Source organism: Quercus suber, unplaced genomic scaffold, assembly GCF_002906115.3.
Source record: "Quercus suber isolate HL8 unplaced genomic scaffold, Cork oak 2.0 scaffold_95, whole genome shotgun sequence".
In the NCBI taxonomy this organism is placed as follows: Eukaryota; Viridiplantae; Streptophyta; class Magnoliopsida; order Fagales; family Fagaceae; genus Quercus; species Quercus suber.
This window is the reverse complement of record NW_027069560.1, coordinates 767,629-791,619: the sequence shown is the minus strand read 5'-3', so window position 1 is coordinate 791,619 and position 23,991 is coordinate 767,629. Positions and strand designations below refer to the sequence as shown.

The window sequence follows — 23,991 nt, the reverse complement described above, 5'->3', positions numbered from 1 at the left end:
AAGGCTTTCCCCAACTTAGCCTTGGCTGGTTAGTCTTCCTCGGCGCTGGCCTTGGGCCTACTACGCGATGGGCTATGACTGTCAGGCCCACGGGCCCCACAAATACTTAAAAAAAAAATAAAAGGCTAAAATGCAAAACTGGTTTTCTAAGTTTCTTAGGATTTCATTTCAGTTCTCTAATTTTGTTTTTGTTCATTTCAGCCCTCTAAGTTTCATATTTATTTAATTAAGACTTTTTCGTCAACTTTTGTTAAATTTTTTTTTTTTTTTTTAAATCTGGAAAATATTTTTCAATCATTAATTTAATTTTTTTAATTTAAAAAATTTGAAGAAAAAACTTAATGAAAGCTCAAAAATGTGTTGAAAACACAAGAGCTGTTTAAACCTCCAATTAAAAGATTATGGCTTGATTGATTTTATTCTAACTTAATACTAAGTGTGGAAACAAGAGTAAATGAAGCACAAACAACCGATACTACTCTAGTGCATAAACATGAACGACCAACAATAAAAGTAAAGCACAAAAGTAAGGGAAGAGAGAATGCAAACACAAGATAACATGCTGATGTGTTATCGAAGAGGAAACCGATGAACTCGGTGAAAAACCTCTTTGCCGCCCTCCAAGCGGTAATCGATCCATTAAACAATCAGTTAGGATACATGGGTTAGCAAAAGACCCTCCAAGCCTAATCTACTCGATGTACCTAAGCCGTCCAACCTCCTACTCCAACAAGACTTCTCGAAACTGTGTCTTGTCTAGCTTTTCAGATCTCGCAATACGTCTGATTGCATCCACCAAGCCTCACCGGCTTCTTTTGGTAAATCCCCCAAAACTTCCCAAGTTTCAAAACACTCTCTACACTTTAAATAAGTGTGAGTTGTATTTTGGTACAAATCTCTTCTCAAGATATGACAATGGGAGAGGGAAGGAGAAGAGGCTACAATGATTTCTCACTAAGGATGAGTAGCTCTCTCTCTAAAAGATGAGTGTGTGTGTTGTAGAAAACCTATCTAGGGTTTTTCTCTCTGAATAGCCTCCTTCACATTTGTGGGTAATGAGGGTATATATAGTATAGGTGAAGGATAAAAAAGTCACTCTTAAAAATCCTCCGAGAAGAATGTTTCACAATTACCTCACAGGAAAGCCTTACCCGTGAGACACTCGCAAAAACGACACTCTGGCATGACTCTTCAGTTTCTAGTAATGTGCTCCTCACATGGCTCTTTCACGGGTTAGCTTCTCGCGAAATCCACTGATCTTCATTTCAGCTTGAGTTTCCACCAATTTAATACTAAACTCAATACAATAAAATCCCACAAAATACAAGGAACAAAATTAAAATAATTACAACACTTTTTGTCATGGAATAAGGCCAACATAAAATATAGTTGTAAATCACAACGTTACACTTAAAAATCGAAAAATTAATCACAACATATAATAAAAGTTAATGGAAAAGCCTTAATTGAATAAACTTAAAAGTTAAAGGACTGAAATAAATGAAAGTAAAGTTAAAGAATTGAAATGAAATCTAAAAAAAATTTAGAAGGTCAATTTTTCATTTTAGCCAAAAATAAAACTAGATACTATTTTTTTTTAATATATATCAACTTAAGCATTCATGATACATAAAATATATATATATATATTAAAAAAAATGAATTTGTCACGCTCCTAACCCAATGAATAGGCTAAGCATTAGGGGTGGCACTTTGTGTTCATATGTTGGATTCTTGTCGTGTTAATCCATGGGTATTTAGCTATATGGGTTGACCCAAACTTAAGTACCCGACCTGTTTAGTAAAAGTGTTAAGAATCCTTGATCCTAACACAACCTATTTATTAAACAGGTAGACTCGACCAAGGGACTATGGTACCGAGAGCTATTTCGGTTTGATCATAGGTACAAAATATTTCAATACCGATTATATCAATATACCGTTCTAGAATTATCGCCAATTATTATATATATATATATATAATATTACATTCCAACCCAACCCAACATTGTAATCGTAAAATAATAATAATAACATAGATATTCAAGTACATATATAGGTCTATTTTTTTTTTATTTTTTTACCTTGGATTAATTCCTAAAAAATAAAAAATAGGTAGTTTTATATTGAAAAATATATGAAAAGTAAAAAATAAAAATAAAACGAAGACTTAACTCTTGAACAACGAGCGGAAATGTCATATGAGTACAATTCAATCAACGAAAAAATTAAAGAAAAAAGCTTAAGTTTTAAATTTAAAAAATGGCTGTCATTCACATTGAAAAAGGCAAAACCCAAAGCTTTTTTCAAACTCTTAACACCCTCCCATGAACCACGTGTCCTAGAAACTAACTTTTAATATATATTTTTTAACTTTTGCGTTGAGAAGAGCACTGGTCAGCGTACAAAATAAGAAGGAAATAAACTTGGCATGCCTTCCTACCAGATCTTCAGTACCCCCACAACAGAAACGATGTAAAACAGAGAAGAAGAAGTGGGGCGAGAAGAAGGCTGTAAAAATAAAACAGTGCAAGAAGAAGAAACAGAGAAGGGTGCAAGGCTGTAAGCGGTGGCGATAACATTTTCTTGGCTTTTTTCTTTTTTAGTGGTATGTTGTTCTGGTTTTTTCTTCACCGGCCTGAATCAGTTTTACTGGCCGAAACATCTGATTTTCTCCAGTAAGGCCGGTACAGTCCGGTATTAGCCAAAATTTGAAGCGGAACAAAACAAAAGTGTTTCTATATCGGTTCACCGACTAGTAAGATAAATACCGATTATACCGGCCGGTACGCTACGATATTGATTTCTTTGAATTTGACACATGTTTAACTTATTTCATTAACAAGTCTTGTAAACATAAAAACAAATAACTCATTTATAACATGTTTGATTAATAAGTCATATTTGACTTGAATAACATGCTATCAATTCTTATATATTTAAAATTAAAATACAATTACAATCATAAATATAGTAATAAACATATTATTACAACCGTAAATTAAGCAATAATTGGAGATAGAAAACATGGTGGTGCCCAAATTCAGAAGCTCCAAACTTTTAATTTTGGGCTCTAACCAATGCCAATCATATACTTATAAAGCATAAGTTACTTGCAATTTTTCTTTAGTGAAGAATTTTTTTTATTAGATTTTTTTTTTCATGGTGAAAAAGAAAAAAAAAATACTAAAAGCTTTTGAGCCTTTTCCTAGTCATGAACAAGATTGTCAAAATCAGGATTCTACGTCGAATTGTGGGAGATAGAGGGATTATGGATCATAGGATCGGATCATGAATTGAAAGATCCTACATTATTTGAGAAAAAAAAAAACACATTGGTATGTTAAATAATCAAATAAATTATATATTCATTCATAGATTTGCATACATTTGATGTAATTACCATACATCACTACTTCCATTTATAAGCAATATTTAAAGATGCCAAAAACCTCAAAACCTGACATTTTATTGAGATGTTATTTTTCATTTGGGTCTAATTGAACTTTTTGTAAAGTTAAAGAAGATTACAAGAAACCAGAATCATTTAGGATCACCAGAATCGTACGATCCTACCAATCCTGAATGATCGCAAAGATCTTTGAAAGATCCGAATCGTTTTGGCAGGTGGAAACATAAAATCGTAGGATCATAAAATTCAGATCGAAATTTTGACAACCATGGTCAAGACTTATATCAAACACCCGATGTCCTTCTATAATATCACCGTAGATGGACTGAGCATTGCAAATGTGCGCTCACAAAAGCAGCAGTTGACACAGTTTTAGCATTTGCATTCACAAGAGATGTCAAGAACTCGTCCTTCTTCAATCTATACCTGATTATCTTCTTGAATTATTATGTAGGGAGCAAAGAGCCTAACAGAGATTGGATCAGAGGGTACACATGTTATGATAGGGTATAGGGTTTAGTATACTATATATACACATATTATGATTCATTATAATACAGGATTTATACTACATTCTAATATATTACTAATATAATCCTTTAAGGTTTCCTCCGTGGATGTAGGCTGTTAGGCTGAATCATGTAACCCTTGTGTGTTATTGTATTTTATACTTTATGCTTTTGTTTTCACATCCATACTAGCATATTCAATATGATGTATCAATGCTAATAATTAACATGGTATCAAAGCCACCTTCCTGTGGCCATGGTTTTTTGTCCTTACGGTATATTTAAGAGCAATCTTTGTCTTCCTCGGTGTTTTTTTTGCTGCGTTCATCTTCTTTGACTTCCTACTGCTGCCGTCAAAACTCTCCGGTATAATCATGCCACTGTTAGAAGTCACATCAACACTGCAAGACCATTGCCTTCCTCAAACTACCGTCACAGAACCAAACTTCATTTAAGGGATCTTTTCAACCTTATCAAATCTCAAGATTTTATCAAGCTTCCATCTTGAGTTTGAGAGGGGGTGTTAGAGATATATTAGCCTATTAGTATAGGTACAAGCCTAATTTTATTTTGTGTACTAGCCAAGTCTCCTATTTGTACTAGAAGTCTATTAGTCTAGGGTTTAGTCTACTATATATACACATATTATGATTCATTGTAACACAAGATTTATACTACACTTTAATATATTATTAATGTAGCCCTTTAGGATTTCCTCCTTGGATATAGGCTGAACCACGTAACCCTCGTGTGTTATTTTGTTTTATACTTTGTTTCATGCTAGCATATTCAACATGGTGTATCAATGCTAATATTTAACAACTTTTATCCTTGAGAGTTTTTTACAGTGTTCATTTGTGACCCTCATGTTCAATTCCATTTTCAAGTTGGTACTTCCACTTATCTCCTTTAGTGATTGGATTTTTAAGTATGAAATAAGCACTTAGTCATGTGTCTACTTCCTCCTTTTTTGCATTCTTGTCTTGCAACATTACCCAAACAATGGATTTATTTTTTGGCGGAAATCACATTTTTAGGCTGAACCACGTAACCCTCGTGTGTTATTTTGTTTTATACTTTGTTTCATGCTAGCATATTCAACATGGTGTATCAATGCTAATATTTAACAACTTTTATCCTTGAGAGTTTTTTACAGTGTTCATTTGTGACCCTCATGTTCAATTCCATTTTCAAGTTGGTACTTCCACTTATCTCCTTTAGTGATTGGATTTTTAAGTATGAAATAAGCACTTAGTCATGTGTCTACTTCCTCCTTTTTTGCATTCTTGTCTTGCAACATTACCCAAACAATGGATTTATTTTTTGGCGGAAATCACATTTTCAGGTGATTCCCACTTTGGTCCCTAGATTTTATTTTTACCGCTTTTAGTCCCCAAAATAAAAAACCATTCCATTTTAGTCCTAACCATCATTTCACTAACGGAAAATAGCCTACGTGGCAAATGGAGTGCACTGTTGGCACACTAAAAATTGATGTGGCCATTAAAATAATAATAAAAAATGTTATTTGACATTAAAAAAAATGCCACATCAGCATCTAAATTTAAAAAACTAATTTATCAATTTTAACTAAATAAAAAAATACTAAAAAAATAATTAAAAGCTGCATGAATCAAGATCTAAGTATATCTTGAATAAGAACAACAAAAATACCAACCCAGATATTTCTCAAAAGAAAAAGAATAAAAAAAAAAGAAGAAGAAAAAAACCAACCCAGATTTAAATACAAGAACAACATTTTCTTTTTCAGTCTTTCATCCTCTCCTTTTCATTAAAACCCACACAATCCCAACCTCTCTGCCTCTCTTTTCCTCTCTCCCTTGTCCTCTCAAATCCACACCCTAGGCAAACATGAGAAAGAAGAAAGCAACGAATCTGAGGTTGATTCCATTTGGATTTGATAGCTTCAAATCTGAGGTTGCAATTAGTTTGGTTTTGTATATGTTTTTTCTTGTTTGGATGCTAAGAAAATGCAAGAAAAGAGAAGAAAATCTTGAATTTCTTATTTTCTAGGCAACCATGTTTTTGGGGGAAGAACATAAAGAACAATTATTATTTAAATAATTAAATGATGGCTAAAATTTTATTTTATTTTAAAATAAAATAAAATATTTTTAATATTTTTTCATTCTGCCGTTTGCCACGTGTGCATTTTCCGTCTCTAACGTAATGGTAGGGACTAAAATGGGAAGCGATTTTCAGTATAGGGACTAAAAAGGGTAAAAATAAAATCTAGGGACCAAAGTGAGAATCACCTGAAAATGTAAAGACGAAAATGTGATTTTTGCTTTTATTTTTTTTGTTTGAGATACCCAAATAAGGGTTTGATTCATACAGATCTATTTTTTCAAATCTCTTTTTCACACATTAAAATTTGAATATTCTTGTATCAAATGTGAATATGTGTGTGAAATAATAGATATAAATAGATGTGAAATAATATTTTTCCCTCAATCAAGTAATAGAAAAAAAGTTTAATACATAAAAGTTTGGGTAAAATGTATAACACATTCCTGAAGTTTGAGAGTTTTTGGATTTTATAATTTAACATTTCAGAATTTGAATTTTATACCTTGAAATTTCATACTATTTTGATTGTTAGCCCCTTTGTTAGTTTTCTGCTAAAGTGTTCATTAAATAGCATGTAAGCTTATAACATGTGTTAATCAAAATGTGACACTTGGATTTAATTATTCCATGCTAGATAAACTAGTGTATTATCCTGTGCATATGCATGGGTACATTTAGGCTCTTCGGTTTTTTTATCTAATAATTCACTTGCCACAAATATAAAAAAATTAGATGGGATACATGGCACAAAAAATTAGATGGGACACATGATCACATCCACAAGGTTTAAATCAATGAGTAAAATTATATTGGCGATGAAAATTCTCAAAGCAAGAAAATGTCATCTGATTAAACTCATAAGATTAAAACTGCAGGATAAAATCGTACTAATGAGCATAACGCCTTCGATGAGATTCTCAAAGAAGTCATAAAAAAAGCATGCAACCACAAAGCCCAAAGTTCTTCAGAATTAGCAAGAAGAATGCAAAAGATCCAATGCTCTAAATTGTTCATAAAAGTAGGAATAAAGAGAAATTGTTTTAAATAAACTCATCAAAACATGGATAAGAACTAGCCCAAAAACAAGGGCAAACCAAAATAAAGCAAAATAAATATGGCAGGATCAACAGGAGGATTAACCAGGACTTCCTCAGGGCCTTCTCCTTCACATCCTCCTTCCACTCTAGCTTGTTCATTGGCTCAAGCTCGTTCCGCTTCTTCGTTAGCTATCATCTCCTTGTTGATGGCTTCAAAGTCCAGATCGGAATAGTTAACAGTCTCAGAGTGATGCTTCATTGTACACCTTCACAAGAGCTCAAAGTCTTTGAAAAACTCGTCAAAAGTGATGATACCAAAAGCTTCAGACACTTGGAATTCAGCGTCTTCCTTCTCATGCTCGTCAGAAACCTTCAGCTTTGTTGATTGAATCTCTTTGTCCTTCGGAATGATGAGTATCTTTTCTGTCCTCAACTAGTCGAAAACTTCTTTTAGCTTGGCTTTGCCCTCATTCACCTGATCCATAGCTTCGATCAAGTCCTTCCTCAGCCTTGAACTCTTGGCCTCAGTTGCTTCCACCCTTGAGTTGGCCATCATGACCTTCTCCTCTGTTGTGAGATAATCAGTGGTCAAGCGCATTGATTCCCCAAGGACTTGCTAGAAAAAAAAAATCACATCTAAAGCAAACAAGCATAAGAAAAGAAGACGACTATTTAAGAAGACCTCACCTGCATGAGTTTGTGGACATGACGACTAACAAGCTCATGAGAAGGTACGGAGGATAAAACTTTAAGTTCATCATCAGAGATGACATTGTGAACCTGTGCAAGAGTTGTAGCAGGGTCCACCCATATGCCCTCACCCTTCTTCTCCTTTCCTTTTCGAGTCCAAGGAGGAGAAGGTAATTCTTCAATTGACACTGCTGGAGATGGCTACAGAGGGGTACAAATAAGGCTAGATATGATGATGCCTCCACCACCCCTGACTTTTTGCTTCTTCAAAGGAGGTGAAGAAATCTTTGACAAAGGCTGATTCTTGTTCTCCTTGGCATGAGCTTACCTATCTCAGCTAGAGCGAGTGGCCACGTTAGCAAAACAAAATAGGTCATAATGGGCCCCATAAATTAGTAAGATCTTCCATACTATGGACGATGTATAAGGACGAACTCATTACCATCACAGTACGAAGAAGGCCGCCTGACCAACCCAACCAAGGACGGCCGTTACCAGTGGCTGCATTAAACACCAATTCCGTTGAAGGTACGCCGGTTAACTTGACACCTGGCACAAGCGTTACAAGCCCAAGCAATAATGCTCCCATAATGACGGAGCCAACGACTAGAAGGGCACTGAAATGACCTATATATATCCTTAGACAATATCCAGAAGGGGTAAGAGGAATCAGACTACTCAATCCTTATTTTAGTTTTATCTACTTTACTCAGCTTGCCGAGCTTCTCTAACTTAATCATCAGAGGCGTTGTGGGCAGCGCCCCACCGGTGACCTTTTCTTTTTTGTTGTATCCCAGGGTTAGTACTAGCGGAGGACGATCTCAATCTAGACAAACATCTTGACTGACGATTTCAGCATCATCAGTTTGGCGCTGTCTGTGGGGACTATCTTTGAACGATCAGTTCAGGGACGTTGTTCCATTACAACAAGATGGAGTCCAGCTCTAATCCAGATCCTGCCGTATTGGCCCTGTAGATCCAGGCACTTGCAGCCACAGTGGAAGAACTCACCAAGCAAAATCAAGAAATGAGGCAACGGTTGCAACAGAGAGATAGCCACACGGAGGTCAACAAAGATGAAGACGAAGACAGTCATAGGAGACGCGCCAGCACTCCTGACAAATGACAACTTTGAGCAACTAAGCAGTTCCTTTATTCGTCACTTCGTGGGTGGACAATGACCAAAAAGGACAGCTAATCACTTGCTCACAATCAAGCAAGGGGAAAAAGAAACTTTAAGGTCCTATGTGACGCGCTTTACACGAGGAATGCTAGAAGTGGACGAATCTGACGATAAGGTGCAACTCACAACCTTCAAAGCCGGATTGAAATCCAGAGACTTTGTGGCTTCTCTGGCGAAAAACCCTCCTAAATCAATGGCAGAAGTGCTACTGAAAGCACAGAAATACATGAACGCCGAGGATGTGCTAGCAGCCATAGACGGAGCAGACAAAACAAGGGAGAAGAAAAAAGAGAAAGACGATGACAAAAGGGGGCAGAAAAGGGATCAGACAGACCGAGGTAGTGACGATGGGAGTAGGCGAAGGGACGATAAAAATTTTTGACAAATGAAGTTCACACCGCTGATAATCCCAGTTGATCAGATTCTGGTGGAAATAAGGGACGGGCAGAGCCTTAGATGGCCGAGGCCACTCCAATCACCGCCTAGTGTGCGCGACAAAAGAAAGTATTGCCGTTTTCATAAAGATTACGGGCACTACACGGAAGACTGTCGAGATCTGAAAGAGCATATAGAAGAACTTATCTAGAAAGGGAAACTTCAAAAATATGTGAAAAGGGGGGAAGCCAGCAGATATGGTAAGAAAGAACAACAAGGGGATTTCCGAAGAAGCGAAGGTCAACCACCTCATCCATAGAATGCAAGGGGTGAAATAAAGACCATTGCGGGGGGACCGTCCATAGGAGGGTCATCCAGGTCCCTCAGAAAATCGTATCAAAGGCAGGTAAACAGTGTTCACAGTTCACCTCCCTTCAAGCAGAGACAAACGAATCAAGATATGTATTTCTCGGAGGAAGATGCTAGGGGGATCAAGCAGCCTCATGACGACCCACTGGTCATCATGATCATGATCGAAGGTTTCAACACGAGGAGAGTTTTGGTAGACAATGGGAGTTCAACGGATATTATTTACCTATCTGCCTTTCAGCAATTGAAGGTAGACCCAAACAAACTTCGACCATTCGAATCACCCCTCGTTAGCTTCAACGGGGATAAGGTGTACCCCCGGGGTATTGTGACATTGACTGTAACCGCCGGTTCGTATCCCTTCTAGGTAACCAACAAGCACAATTTTTTGGTCGTGGATTCCCCTTCGTCTTACAATGTAATCATTGGACGACCTACGCTTAATCAGTGGAAAGCTGCTACATCCACATACTGCCTGAAGGTAAAGTTTCCTACAGAACAGGGAATTGGAGAAATAAGAGGGGATCAAGTCCTGGCAAGGGAGTGCTATCAGGCGGTCCTAGCGTCCAGAGAAAACCATACGTGGGTGATCAAAGATAAGTCCGCTGAAATCATGGAGAAGTTAGAAACAGTGAAATTGGTCGAAGAAGATCCATCGAAGACGACTCAGGTAGGGACAAATCTAAACCTAAAAACGAAGGAACTACTCATTCGTTTCTTGAAAAACAACCTCGACATATTCGCATGGAGCCATGAAGATATGCTGGGGATTCCTGCAGATATCATCTAGCACCGCCTAAACGTAGACCCAGCAAAGAAGCTTGTCCAACAGAAGCGGAGGGTTTTTGCTCCCGAAAGAAACAAGGTAGTGACGGACGAAGTGAACAAGTTACTTGCTGCTAACTTCATTCGAGAAGTCTATTATCCGGAATGGTTGGCCAACATCGTCATGGTCAAGAAGGCCAACGGAAAATGAAGGATGTGCGTTGATTTCACCGATCTAAACCAAGCCTGTCCAAAGGATAGCTTTCCCCTGCCCAGAATTGATCAGTTAGTTGACTCTACTGCCGGGCACAAGCTCCTGACGTTCATGGACACATTTTCAGGATACAACCAGATACAGATGGCCGAGAAAGATCAAGAAAAAACTGCCTTTGTCACCAGCCAAGGGCTCTATTGCTACAAAGTCATGCCTTTTGGCTTGAAGAATGCGGGTGCCATATACCAGAGGTTGGTAAATCAGATGTTCAGGGAACAGATTGGGAGAAATGTAGAAGTATACGTTGACGATATGCTCGTCAAAAGCAAAGAAGAGGACGATCACCTAGACGACCTGAGGGAAATATTCGACACGCTCAGATGATACTGCATGAAGTTGAATCCCTCCAAATGTGCTTTCGGAGTTTCATCAGGGAAGTTCCTTGGGTTCATGGTTTCGCAAAGAGGAATTGAAGCCAATCCGGAAAAAATAAAAGCCATTCTCGAAATGTCTTCACCAAGGACGATTAAAGAAGTGCAGTCACTCACAGGCCGAGTGGCAGCCCTCAACAGGTTCGTCTCTAGAGTAACGGATAAGTGCCTCCCTTTCTTCAAAACCCTAAAGAAGGCGTTTGCCTGGACGGAGGAATGCGAGGCAGCGTTCCAAGACTTGAAGCAATACTTGAGTAACCCCCCACTGTTAAGTCCGTCCAAAGAAGGTGAAGATCTGTTCTTGTACCTGGTAGTATCTGCTATGGCCGTAAGCACAGCTCTAATAAGGGAAGAAGATAAGAGACAACTCCCGGTGTATTATGTCAGTCAGGCCTTCCAGGGAGCTGAGGCTCGTTATCCACGAATAGAGAAGATCACCTTCGCCCTAATAAATGCCTCAAGGAAACTTCGTCCCTACTTCCAGGCCAATCCAATCAAAGTAATGACGGACCAACCCATCAAGAAAGCCATGAACAAGCCTGAAGCAGCGGGACGAATGGTGCAATGGGCAATTGAGCTCAGTCAGTTCGATGTCGAATACTGCCCTCGTACAGCCATAAAAGCCCAAGTATTAGCAGATTTTATAGCAGAATTCACCATCAATGAACAGGAAGAAAATCGAGAAGACATCTGGATGATTAATACAGATGGTTTGTCCACACAAAAAGGAGGAGAAGCAGGCGTCGTTATTGTTTCCCCCCAGGAAGATGTTCTCAAATATGGGGTTCAGCTAAAATTCCCCGTGACCAACAACGAAGCAGAATATGAGGCCCTTTTAATGGGGCTCAGGTTGGCTCAGGCACTGGGGGCTGAAAATGTTGTAATCAAGAGTGATCCGCAACTCGTCATTGGACAAGCCAGGGGAGACTTCGAAGCGAAGGAAGCAAGGATGCAAAAATATCTCCAATTGACGACCCAAATAATTAGCAATTTTAACCGTGTAGAGTTTGTACAGATCCCTCGCGAGCAGAATGCAGAAGCCGACGAAGTGGCACGGAGCGCCTCAACAGATGTTCCAGACACGACCAGCAGATGGAAATTAGAAGAGCAAAACCTCCCCAACATCAAGGAACTAGAAAACTTCTCTGTACACACCCCTCAAGGATGGACAAGCCCGATTCTATCCTTCCTCAAGGATGGACGATTGCCATCAGACATTGAAGAGGCTAGGAAAATCCGTAAACGAGCTGCCCGATTTACCATACTGAATGACCAACTTTATAGAAGGGGCTTCTCTCAACCCTACCTGAAATTCCTAGAGGAAGAAAAAGCCAGGTACATCCTCGAGGAGGTGCACGGGGGAATTTGTGGAGACCACATGGAGTCAAGATCTCTCGTCAGAAAGATCATGCAAGCAGGCTACTTCTGGCCAACGATGCAGCAAGACGCATCAGATTTTATGAAGAAATGTGATAGCTGCCAGAGATATGGGAATATTCAACGAGTTCCAGGAGAAGAATGACGACTATCTCCTCCCCCTGGCCATTCGCGCAATGGGGGATCGATATCATGGGTCCCCTACCACAAGGAAAGAGACAAGTAAAGTTCCTGCTGGTCGCGATTGATTATTTTACAAAATGGGTCGAGGCAGAAGCTTTCGCAACAATCACAGAGGCTCAGGTACAAAATTTTGTCTGGAAAAATATTATTTGCAGGTTCTGGATCCCGAGGATGATCATCTCTGACAACGGTCGTCAGTTCGATAGCCAAAAGTTCAAATCATTTTGCTCAGGCCTAGGTATCAAGAACAAATACTCTTCGCCAGGACATCCTCAGGCCAATGGGCAGACAGAAGTAACTAACCGAACCTTGCTCAAGTCCATCAAGTCCCGGTTAGTGGGGGCAAAGGCAGCATGACCAGAGGAACTACCAGGCGTCTTATGGGCTTACAGGACGACGGCAAGAACACCGACAGGAGAAACCCCTTTCAACCTAACATACGGCACGAAGGTAGTCATCCCGATTGAAGTAGGCCTCACAAGCACCAGAAGGGAGTTCTTTGACGAAGGAAGTAACGAAAGCCAGTTAAGATTGAACCTGGACGGTCTGGACGAAGTCAGGGACCAGGCCTCCCAAAGAATGGCCAGGTACCAGCAAAAAATGGCAAGATACTACAATCAAAGAGTAGAATTGAAAAGATTCAACATCGATGACCTCGTCCTCCGAAAAGTAACCACAGCAACGAAGGACCCCGCACAAGGAAAATTGAGCCCAACCTGGGAAGGGCCTTACCGCGTCGTCCACTATTCACGACAAGGGAGCTACCATCTAGAAGACCTGAACGGAAACAAACTACCTCATCCATGGAACATTGAACACCTAAAAAGGTATCACAAGAAATGATCCGTCTGTGGCCCCATTGTAAGAAATTACCATAGTTCAGTACCACATTTTCCATTAAAACAAGTTATTTACATGCATTGTTTTCTGCAAATTACATATTTTGTATAAGTAGTTATTCAGGATTTCATCAGTAATCATCCAACGTTTCAATCGTCTCGTCCAAAAAATTCATCGAATTATGATTATCTTACACGGAACAAAACAATCGTTTGTCCAGATCAAAAAGACGATGGTATCCTTCAATAGGATTCACATCGTCCAGATCAAAAAGACGAATTCAGCGAGGGTTCTCGCGTCATTCAGTTCGCAAACGGAATAAAATTCCTCTGAGAAAAGTGCACATCGTCCAGATCGAAAAGACGATGAAACCCACACCGGGAATAAAAACATTGTCTAGATCTAAAAAGACGACGAAATTTATCCAAAGGGCACACATCGCCCTAATAATAAAAGGAGGTGTTGGAGTTTTCAAGTGGACCCACACCGTCCGAGTAATCCACCACCGAAATCACCCAAGTCCACAGAAGGACGAAGAAAAATTTTCAAGAGACGATGAAATAATTCCAAGTCAAACTCTTCTAAGTCTAAAGGAAAAGAAAAGAATTTTTTGGCAACAGTTATGGAGGAAAGCCACAAACATAACATAAATATATATACGCCAGAAGCTGCAGATTGTTCAAAAGAAAGGAAAAAAAAACCCCAAAACATACGGGGACCAAAATAATTGTTTTCACCTTGATGGCCCAAGACACAGGGCACAAAATTTTTTTTTTTTTTTTTTTTTTTTTCACACACACACACACACACACACACACATTACATAAAAACAAATTATGGTGCTGGAACATCATCTCCACCTTCGTCCACAGCTGGAGGGTCCTCGCCTGAAGCCATTGAACCTTGACCAGCCGAAGCAGCCTCGTCCGCCTCGATTCTTTATCGACTGCTTCAAAATCTAGATCGTCCAGATTGACCCCTTGCCCGTGCTTCACCATGTATCTCCTCAGCAACTCGAAACCTTTAAAGTACCACTGGAAGAGGATGGTGTTATATTTGTCGGTCGTCTGGAAGGCAAGGACGGCCTTAGCCACAGCCGCTTTCATTTTTTACCCCGCCGCGGCAAGAAGCTCGTCCTTCTGCTTTACTTGGGACTTTTCAGCCTCCAGCTGCTCGGTCAAGGCTTTGACGTGCTCCATGGAGGTATTGTGGGCGTCCATCGCAGCAATCAGATCTTTTCGCAGACCTGAAGCCTCGGCCTCCAAAGCCTCCACCTTCGAAGCAGCCATGACAGCCTTCTCCTCGCTTGCCAAAAATTGGGAGGTAAGGTGCATGGTCTCCCCCAGTACCTGTGAACAAAAACTTAAAACATATATGAGTACATGTATGCATGTATTTTGGAGAATGACGAGGAACAGTCCAAAAGATACCTGTACGAGCTTATGTACATGCTGGTTCACCATCTGATGAGAGGGCACGGGCGAAATCTCCCTCTTCTCCTCAGGAGTAAAGAACTCGTTTGTCCGGACAACAGCGGCGTCAGCGTCCTCCTAGACAGAGGAGCCAACCTTCTCCTTCCCCTTTTTGCTTATCTTTTGCCTCTTGGGGGCAGGGACCTCCTCAAGGGAAATGGCCGGAGAAGCTATCCTCGCCTCGTCCAGAGTAGGGGTAGACGAGCCCCTCTCCGTCGTCTCTCTCTCTCTTTCCTTCGCCTTATCTCTTTCTCTATCAGTAATCTTCAAAGTCTTCTGTCCAATACTTGAAAGGGGTTCGTTCTTCTTCCCCTTGACCTTAGCATACATATCCTTGTTAAATTTACTCGTCATCTCTGTAACAATAAATGAGAAAGAGTTAGAATAATAAGGAAAAACAGGACGATCCTGTGCATCAGAATCACTTACATTTTCGTTGCTCTCGATCAATCGCTTGAAGGACGTAGATTGAAGGCTCCAGCCCCAAGCAGTGACGGGATAAAGTATGAGGATCAACGAGCTTGTCAAAGTCGTCGATCGTCTTCGCGTATCTAATCGCCTCCTGAACTCTCTCCGTAAATTGGCTCTTCAGATCAGGACGTGTTTTCACTGCACAAGAAGGAAACCATTCAAAGCTGTAAGGACGAACAAAAAAAAAAAAAAACTTCCATGAGGAGGGAAAAAGGTGAGCATAAAAGACGAACGCACCAAGACGAGGGGTCTCCCACCGTCGCAGCAACCTGGGAACATTCCCCCAAAAATCATCTGACAAAGTCTCCCAACCGTCTCCAGACATGAAGAAGTATCTCGACTTCCAGTAGCGGAAGGACGAAGGGAGGTCAACTATTAGACGGGATCTCCTATCCTAAGGAACGAGTTCGTAATACCCAAACTCCCTAGACTCTTTCAAACGATAGAGATGGGTAAGCTCATTCACGGTTATCATTTCTCCATCTGCTATGATTGTCCAGATCACCATGTAGCTTATGATGATTCTCCAGGAATTGGGCATAAGTTGCCCAGGAGCAATCTGTAGGTGGTCTAGGAGCTCCATGATAAATGGATGGACGGGAAACCTCAGACCACACAGGAAGGCCGCCTCATAGAAGCAAACCTCACCATGGGCGAAGGTACAAGCCCTTTCCCCTTTCCTGGGTAGACGAACCCTAGTTTCCACAGGGAATTGAAATCTATCCCTAAATTTACTGAAAACGTCTACACCCAAGTGACATTTTTCCTTGAGGGCATGGAAGGTACGGGGGACGAGAATAGAGGTAGAGGGCATTAACGAGGGAGGAGGCACGGAGGTAGCTGTGTCCATCACAGCCATATCCACGGCCACGCCAGAGGACGAGCCTCCTTCAGAATCAGTAGACCTTACAACAGAACCCATTTCTTCCCCCCTAAAAACCTCACGGGTGGATTTGAACCAAAAGAGTGACCGCTGTAACAGTGGGTACAAATCTCTCAAAACTAAATCTAGGCCACACCCCCCTACAGCAAAATCACCGGATTGTGGATACTGGTCACCGGAAAGTTCTAGAAGTCCCCCCAAGCGAGCAAAGAAAAAGGTGACAGAAGGAGAAACACTCTCAAAATCAGAATAACCTACCATTAAGAAGGGACACGTGCATTTCGAAAAAGGAAAGTAAGCGAAAATGTACAGATAGCAAAAGGAAAGAAACAGAAAAGAAGGGATACGCACCTTAAAAGGAAAGAGAAGAAAATCTGAAATCTGGGATGGCAAAGCAGCAGCAGCAAAAGACACAGGAAAGACAGAAAAATAAAAAAAAAAACACCAGAGGAAGCCAAATAAGAGATAAAAACGAAGAAACTAGCAAAAGTAGAGGTTAAAGTTTACCTTGGAAATCGCGGGAAACCAAAAAGACATTCGTCGGAAACGATGCCTCCCCACCAGTCAGAATTTGACACGTGGCCACAGAGTAGGCCACGCCGCCACAAGGCAGTTAATGCGGAGAACACATTCCCAAGCGACCAAAAAAAAAAAAAAAATCGTTTTGTATTCCCAGGACCGTCCAAGATCACGGACGACCTTGGAATGGGGGGTAGCTGATGGGCCCCATAAATCAGTAAGATCGTCCATACTATGGACGATGTATAAGGACGAACTCATTACCATCACAGTACGAAGAAGGCCGCCTGACCAACCCAACCAAGGACGGCCGTTACCAGTAGCTGCATTAAACACCAATTCCGTTGAAGGTACGCCGGTTAACTTGACACCTGGCACAAGCGTTACAAGCCCAAGCAATAATGCTCCCATAATGACGGAGCCAAAAGCTAGAAGGACACTAAAATGACCTATATATATCCTTAGACAATATCCAGAAGGGGTAAGAGGAATCAGACTACTCAATCCTCATTTTAGTTTTATCTACTTTACTCAGCTTGCCGAGCTTCTCTAACTTAATCATCGGAGGCGTTGTGGGCAGTGCCCCACCGGTGACCCTTTCTTTTTTGTTGTATCCCAGGGTTAATACCAGCGGAGGACGATCTCAATCTAGACGAACATCTTGACTGACGATCTCAGCATCATCAGGTCATTCATAAGGAAATGATGAAGGAAAAAGAATGATGACGTAAGGTTACAAAGCCAAAAGCTTTCTCCTCTCTGCCCAAAGAAGCAACCTCTGGACGTAGGCTGAAGGTTCTTCCCAAACAATGGTCGTATAAAGACCGAAGATCCACAAGCTCATCAAAATCCTTGATACTAAGAGAGAAGTCCAAAGTAGCATGAACCTATTCCTAATATCATATCTTTAAGCTTGGATGGGCTTTCGCTACAAAAAGAAGAGGACTAGGATGAGCAAATACTCAAATGACGAAGAGAATCAAAAGAAGGGAAAACGCACCAAGTGTGGGAACATCCCACGTACGCGGCAATGGGAGCGCCTCACGCCAAACTTCTTCAGAAGCAGTTTCCCATTCCCTTCCATAGACAAAGAAGTACCTAGACTTCCAGTCACGAAAAGAAAAGAGGGAACTCACCAAGAAACACAGAAGAAAATAGGCTCAGAAGCTTAAAGAATATGAAGAGCAAAACGAAGATAAAAGGTTTTGTAAAGAAAGACGTGAGGTTAGCACAGGAAAACTGACAAACCTCCTTTGCATGTCCAGTCGATCAGAAAGTGACACGTGGGCATGACCAAACGTGAAAATGAAGGCATATTTAATGCGACATGAATGGCATCAAAACATCCTCATCTTGGGAAATAAAAACCATCAATATTCCTATCATCGTCCAAAAATACAATGAAAGAATAAGAGGGCAACTGATGAATACCAAAATTAAGGGTTTGTCATATAGCTAACAAACCTTCAAGCCACAAGCTCGTCCACACAGATGATGAGCACACATTCCACAAGGTCTTTATATGAGAAGACGACCATGCAACTTTGGTGAGTAAATGGTCTTTTTATTATAAAAATGAAGAGCCATTAACCCACTTAATGGACTCTTTTATAATGCTGTTGTATCATTAGTATTATATCTACATCAAAATTATAGACCTAATTAATCAGATTAATTTAGGTAATAATGTCGTGAGACCCGTTGAGCCTTGAAATAGACTCATTCAGACCCATTCCATTATATACCAAAAAATACAACAATTACCAGCATTTTACATACTAAAAATAGAGAGATTATTGACAAGGAAGTGTGTTCTTTCTAATAGAGTTTTGGGCTTCAACACTTTATGCAGAGATTGTTCTAGTCATACAACATTTGTTGGGGCTGTTGTATCTTGTGGTTATATCCAAGAAATTTGTTGGGGCGGTTGTATCCTTGTGGAGTTTTTCTTTTCAAATTAATAATATTTAGAAATATTATTCAGTTTTTCTTGGTGTTATTTCCATAATTATTATGTTTGCACCAACATCTTGAAACTAAATCGGATTAATCTTCACATTCTAGCAATATCCAAACCAAAACCAAATTCCTCTCGCATAGAATTTTTAACTTTCAAATTTTACCTAGGTCTGGCCGACCTTGTCTAGGATCCGTAGACTTCAATGACTTCTTATAAGCTCATTTTACTGAGAGTTCACTAGATTTTGTTCTGGCCCAAATTCATATATTCGGTTGGCTATCAATCGGCTAAGGGATTTTAAGAATTTCCTTCAAAGTGTCCTCATCAAACCCAGGGCTACTCAACAACTTAAGGCCTAAGGCGAAAGCTTGAAATGATTTTTTTTTTTTTTAATATATATATATTTTTAATTTTTTTTCTTAAAATACAAAATTACTAATTAAATTTTTATATTCAATTGTATAAAAAAGAAGTGATAATTAACAAACGGGCTCTCAACCCACGCGATGGCTACAAACCTACCGACTTTATCAGTTTATTGACTATATATTGTTAATTAAAAAAAAAAAGTGTAAATGTGTGTCGGTGTGTTTTGTTCAAATTTCAAAATTAGATGAAGGATAGTAACCGTGTATGGAGTGCGGACCAAGGAGATTAAAAAAAAAAAATTAGTAAAAATAAAGATAAAGCTTGGAAAGTACTTGAAAAAGTAAATGAGTTTTGTCCTTATTACAAATTTACAATACTCTTGCATTTCAGAAAAAGATGGAGAGAGTGAGATTGTGAGAGGTTATCTTGACATGAAAGATTGAAGCAGCCCAGTGAGCCCCACAAACCGTCCACCACAAGCAACTATAAATATGAAAGTTTAAAAGGAAAAAGATCAAGTTAAAGAACACAAGGTGAAAAAAAAAAAAAAAAAAAAAAAAAAAAGAGGAAAAGAGAGAGAGGATTTAATTTCTTCAATAAATAAGATGGGGAGATTGAGATAGAGAGAGAGAGAGAAATGAGAGAACCTCCTTCTTCTTTCTTTCTTTCTTTCTTCTTTATTTTATTTTTTTTTTCTTAGAGATTTATAGTCTTCCTATTGGCAAATTTTAAGCGATAAACGTTAGATTTATTAATGAATTTGTCTACTATTAATTTAGATTTTAATTTTGTAAGGAGTATTAATTTTGATTGATTTTTTTCTCTTCACCTTCTCTTTATCTTTTGTATTTAGGGAAGTGGAGCATTTTTAACACACAATGCATTCCATTGGCCAATAAAATGGTCCTTGTTTTCTTCTTAGGTAAAGGCATAAAGCAGCGTGAATCAAAATATACAGATAAATATATTATATTATATTATATTAGTTAAAAGAGGAGACCTTCTTTTATTTGGTGGCGTTAGTCCATTGTCTAAGTTATCTATATACTTGAGCCAACCATTGCTTGGATTTGGACACTTCCATCCCAATTTACTTCGCTTCATCAGATGTAAAAACCACCAAACAAAGAGTCTCACCCTAGTCTTTGCTGTGGTTGGGTGTACCGGTGGGGGAAATGGTGATGGGTGTGGATTTGGCTGTGGCTGTGGCTTGTGCTGCTGCTATTGAATTAACATTCTTCACCCTCTATTTTTGATATGATTTATAGGTCACGATCCAGTTGGTGGGTGACAAAGGGTGTGTGGGTTTAGTTGGTAGACGATGATGGAGATAGGGGCGATTTGGATTATTGGCAAGGTGCTGGACCTGTGAGATGATAGAATTTTTTTTTCGAATTGCTTTGGCAACGATGGTAGATGTAGTAAATTAATTTCTTATTAAAAACAGAGTAATGGCAACTGTCACAATAACGAGTTATGACTTGCATGTGCGACTACATGTTAGAGGTTGCAAGTTGCAACAAATAATTTATAAGTTTGAGTGACAAAATGCAGGAATATAAAACTTTTGTACGACTTTTTGTGTATTACTCTATGTTTTACTAATTACAACTTGTCATGTATTGATTTCATTTTTTTTTTTTTTAATAAATGAACTGAATTTTAAAATAGAAAAAAAAAATTTCATATGCATAATAAGTTGTGATCGGTAGAACATAAAATTGTATACAAAAAATAATACAAAGGATTTGTATTCAAAATGCAATACTATTTATGTGAAAAAAAGAAAAGAAAAGGAAAGGGCGATCACATTCTCTTGATCTCAACCTCTCCTTATGAAAAAAAAAAAAAAAATTCATTTATTTTTGTTAAAAGTTGTTCTTGAACTATGATGTTTAATTCTCTACTTGTGACACAAATGTTTTTTTTTAGAATGCAACACAAATTATTATTTTTGCACCAAGGTTAAGGCTACGTGAATGTGTAACTAAATATGTAGTAGTACTAAATAGAAAAATAATTTAACCAAATCAGACAAATATCAAGAATTTATTGAAGATTTTATATAAATATTTGAAAGGGTAAAAAAAATACAATTAACGTCCTTGAGATTTTGGCTAAGTACAATAAGGTTCAAAACTAACCAAATTGGTCCCTAAACCGAACTTGGTCCTTAAGCTATTACTCATTTTCTCCTCTTTCTCACAGTGATTAGGAATCAAGTTGGTTAATTTTGAAAAGTCTTAAACCTAGTTGGCATCAAATGAGACTTGAAGCGCTAGTGCATAAATCTAGAAAGTCTTCTTCGCTTGGTTTAAACATTTCTAGCTAAAATAACTTCGGCAATCAATTTGTCCACATTTTGGTATGAAGAACCACTAGGTTTGGTAGCATCCTCTGCCTTTCTCTTCCACTTCATTATATTATTCTTCATTTCTTTACCTTTTTCACCATCCATTAACTTTCTAACAAGCTTCTCCACTTCATCTCTTTGAACATTATTATCTATCTCTATCCCAATTCCTAACTCAACACAACAGTGTCAACAGTTTGTCTGTTGCTCAGCAAAGAAGGGCCAAGAGACCATTGGAACTCCATAACACACACTCTCGAGTGTTGAATTCCACCCACTATGCGTTAAAAAACCCCCAATTGATGGATGCTTTAGGATTTCTTCTTGAGGACACCAACTTGCTAACATGCCTCTATCTTTAGTTTTGGTAACAAATTCAAAAGGAACAATAGCTGAATCACCTCCAACAAGATCTGGCCTTATAATCCACAAGAAGGGCTTTTCACTATTTGCTAACCCCCAAGCAAACTCTATGAGTTGCTGAGGTGTCATGATAGTTATACTACCATAATTTACATACACTACAGAGTTGGGCTTTTTTGAATTTAGCCATTCTACACAATCTAGTTCTTCTTTCCATAAATTTGAACCTATTGCTTTCAAGTTATCATCCTTGATTTGATCATCAAGCAACACAAGTGGTCCAATGGTGTATAAACGAGGAAGCATGGAGGATAAAGCATCCAACACATCCTGTTCAAAAGAGTCAAATGTGTTCAAAATGACAGCTGAAGCTCTTAATGTTCTCTCGGATTCACGAATAAGGAAGTTAAGCATGATATCATTCTCATCTGTGGTTCGAATAAAACTTGGAAGATCCTTAAGACGAATATTTTTCATCCCAGGAATCCAATCTATTTCAGTTTCCAAGTATCCATTTGTTAGATAGCTAGCATCTGTAAATCACATGGGATTGACCATTGTTAATAGCATACTCCAATTCAAATATAAGAAATAGCATACAAATTTTCAAATTTAAAAAGGAAAAAAAGAAATCCCTTTATAATTTGATAGACGTAGGATGTAACTGGCATAGAGAAAATGTTATTGTTGATCTCCCATCCCGTGTAAATCTTTTTTTCTTTTTCTTTTTTTAAATTTTAAATTAAACTTAACATGGACAATAATTGAATGAGATATTAATAATGTAGACGAGAGAGAAATGTGTACACAATAAATACCAATACCAATGTCAATATAAGTATATATTATGATACAAATTTAGGAGGTCATCCCTATTTAAATCTTTCAAATTCCTTTTCTTTTTATTCATATATAAGATACGTGTTATTTTAAAAAATTCAATAATCATCCAAATCCATGTAAACACATAAAATAAAGCTTAAAAGATACGTGCTATACCTATTAAAGCTTAAAAGAATTTTCAAAATTAAAATGGTAGTGGATATTTCCCACAAAATTATACCTTTGAGGGGTATTAAACCTCGTTTAACTAGATGGCGATAATGCATATAGCTCAAGAAGCCACAAGCGCTAGGCGTCCAGAAAAGAACACATGGAATTCTAAACTTGTCAGCAGCATCAAGAGTGAAGGACATACAACCATCTGCAACAATACAGGTAACAGGAGGCACATTCGAAGACGAAGTGTCGTTGAGTTTGGTAATGAGGTTGCAAAGTGGGACTAGGCAAGTCTTTGGGAGGGATTCAGCAAGAGAGGGAATGTCTTGGCTGACATCTGCGTCTGAGGGTGGGAGTCCATCGGGAATGGTTTCAAAGTGAAAGCCAGGGAAGCCATCAAGGGAGTTGGGACCTCTAGACCTGAGTAAGCGTTTGTGGTTGTACTCTGTGTTAACAAAAGTCACGTGAAACCCTTTATGGTGGAGGAGTTTTGCTAGCTTGAACATTGGGTTTATGTGACCTTGAAGTGGGATTGGGACGCAAACTACGTGAGGTTTAACACCTGCGCTAACGGAACCCATCTCTCTTTTTCTCTCTATCTGAAATACACACTGAGGATGGGACAGTTTGTTGTGAAATTTGGGTCAGTCCAGGCCTTTATATAGGACAAACTGCCGAACATAAAATGTTGGCGTCGGCAAAAATACGATCACTGCCAGAGGGAAAGCTCAGGGAAATTTTTTTTATAAACTGTGCACATGTTGTCTTTACAAAAATGGGAATCTGCTGTTGTTACGTCCCGAGATACGTTTTCGATTGAAATTTGTGATAATATTTTATATAAAGATATCTCGCGAAGATTGAGGTTTGACTCGGAACTTGTCAAAATTTCACACGCACACGTCTTATGCTAACTTTGACAGATGGCCAACCATGAAGTTCGCTCATGACGGCGATGGAGAATTGGAAATGGTGAATACGACTGAGCCTGCGAAGGTACTTTGAAGCTGCGTATCATCATCAGGAAGAAGAAAAGAGGAATTCACCTGCGTCAAAATTGTGACAAAGTTGACGCAGACAATATTATGGTCTTAGATTTTTGTCAAAAGAAAATATATTGCCTAAT

At 38.8% G+C, this 23,991-nt stretch overlaps 2 protein-coding genes across 2 annotated transcripts; one reads left to right on the top strand and one right to left on the bottom strand.

Annotated features, from left to right (window-relative positions):
* Positions 1–11,035: 11,035 nt before the first annotated feature.
* On the top strand, positions 11,036–12,598 carry LOC111987326 (uncharacterized). Its single transcript, XM_024019031.1, has one exon. It carries the CDS (start codon positions 11,036–11,038, stop codon positions 12,596–12,598), a length of 1,563 nt encoding a protein of 520 aa, XP_023874799.1.
* A 9,009-nt stretch (positions 12,599–21,607) lies between these two features.
* LOC111987360 (7-deoxyloganetin glucosyltransferase) lies at positions 21,608–23,657 on the bottom strand. The gene is made up of 2 exons (XM_024019071.2): positions 22,930–23,657; positions 21,608–22,399 (listed from the first exon to the last, which is right to left on the bottom strand). The coding sequence occupies exons 1-2, from the start codon at positions 23,444–23,446 to the stop codon at positions 21,693–21,695; spliced, it is 1,224 nt and encodes a 407-aa protein (XP_023874839.2). The 5' UTR covers positions 23,447–23,657; the 3' UTR covers positions 21,608–21,692.
* Between the last annotated feature and the right edge of the window lie 334 nt (positions 23,658–23,991).

Bases quoted from the DNA above. Each gene is read 5' to 3' on its own strand.
- LOC111987326 (XM_024019031.1), top strand. From the start codon at position 11,036: ATGAAGTTGAATCCCTCCAAATGTGCTTTCGGAGTTTCATCAGGGAAG.
- LOC111987360 (XM_024019071.2), bottom strand. From the start codon at position 23,446: ATGGGTTCCGTTAGCGCAGGTGTTAAACCTCACGTAGTTTGCGTCCCA. The intron at 22,400-22,929 runs GTATAATTTTGT...TGTGATTTACAG, and splicing joins AGGTTTAATACCCCTCAAAG to ATGCTAGCTATCTAACAAAT.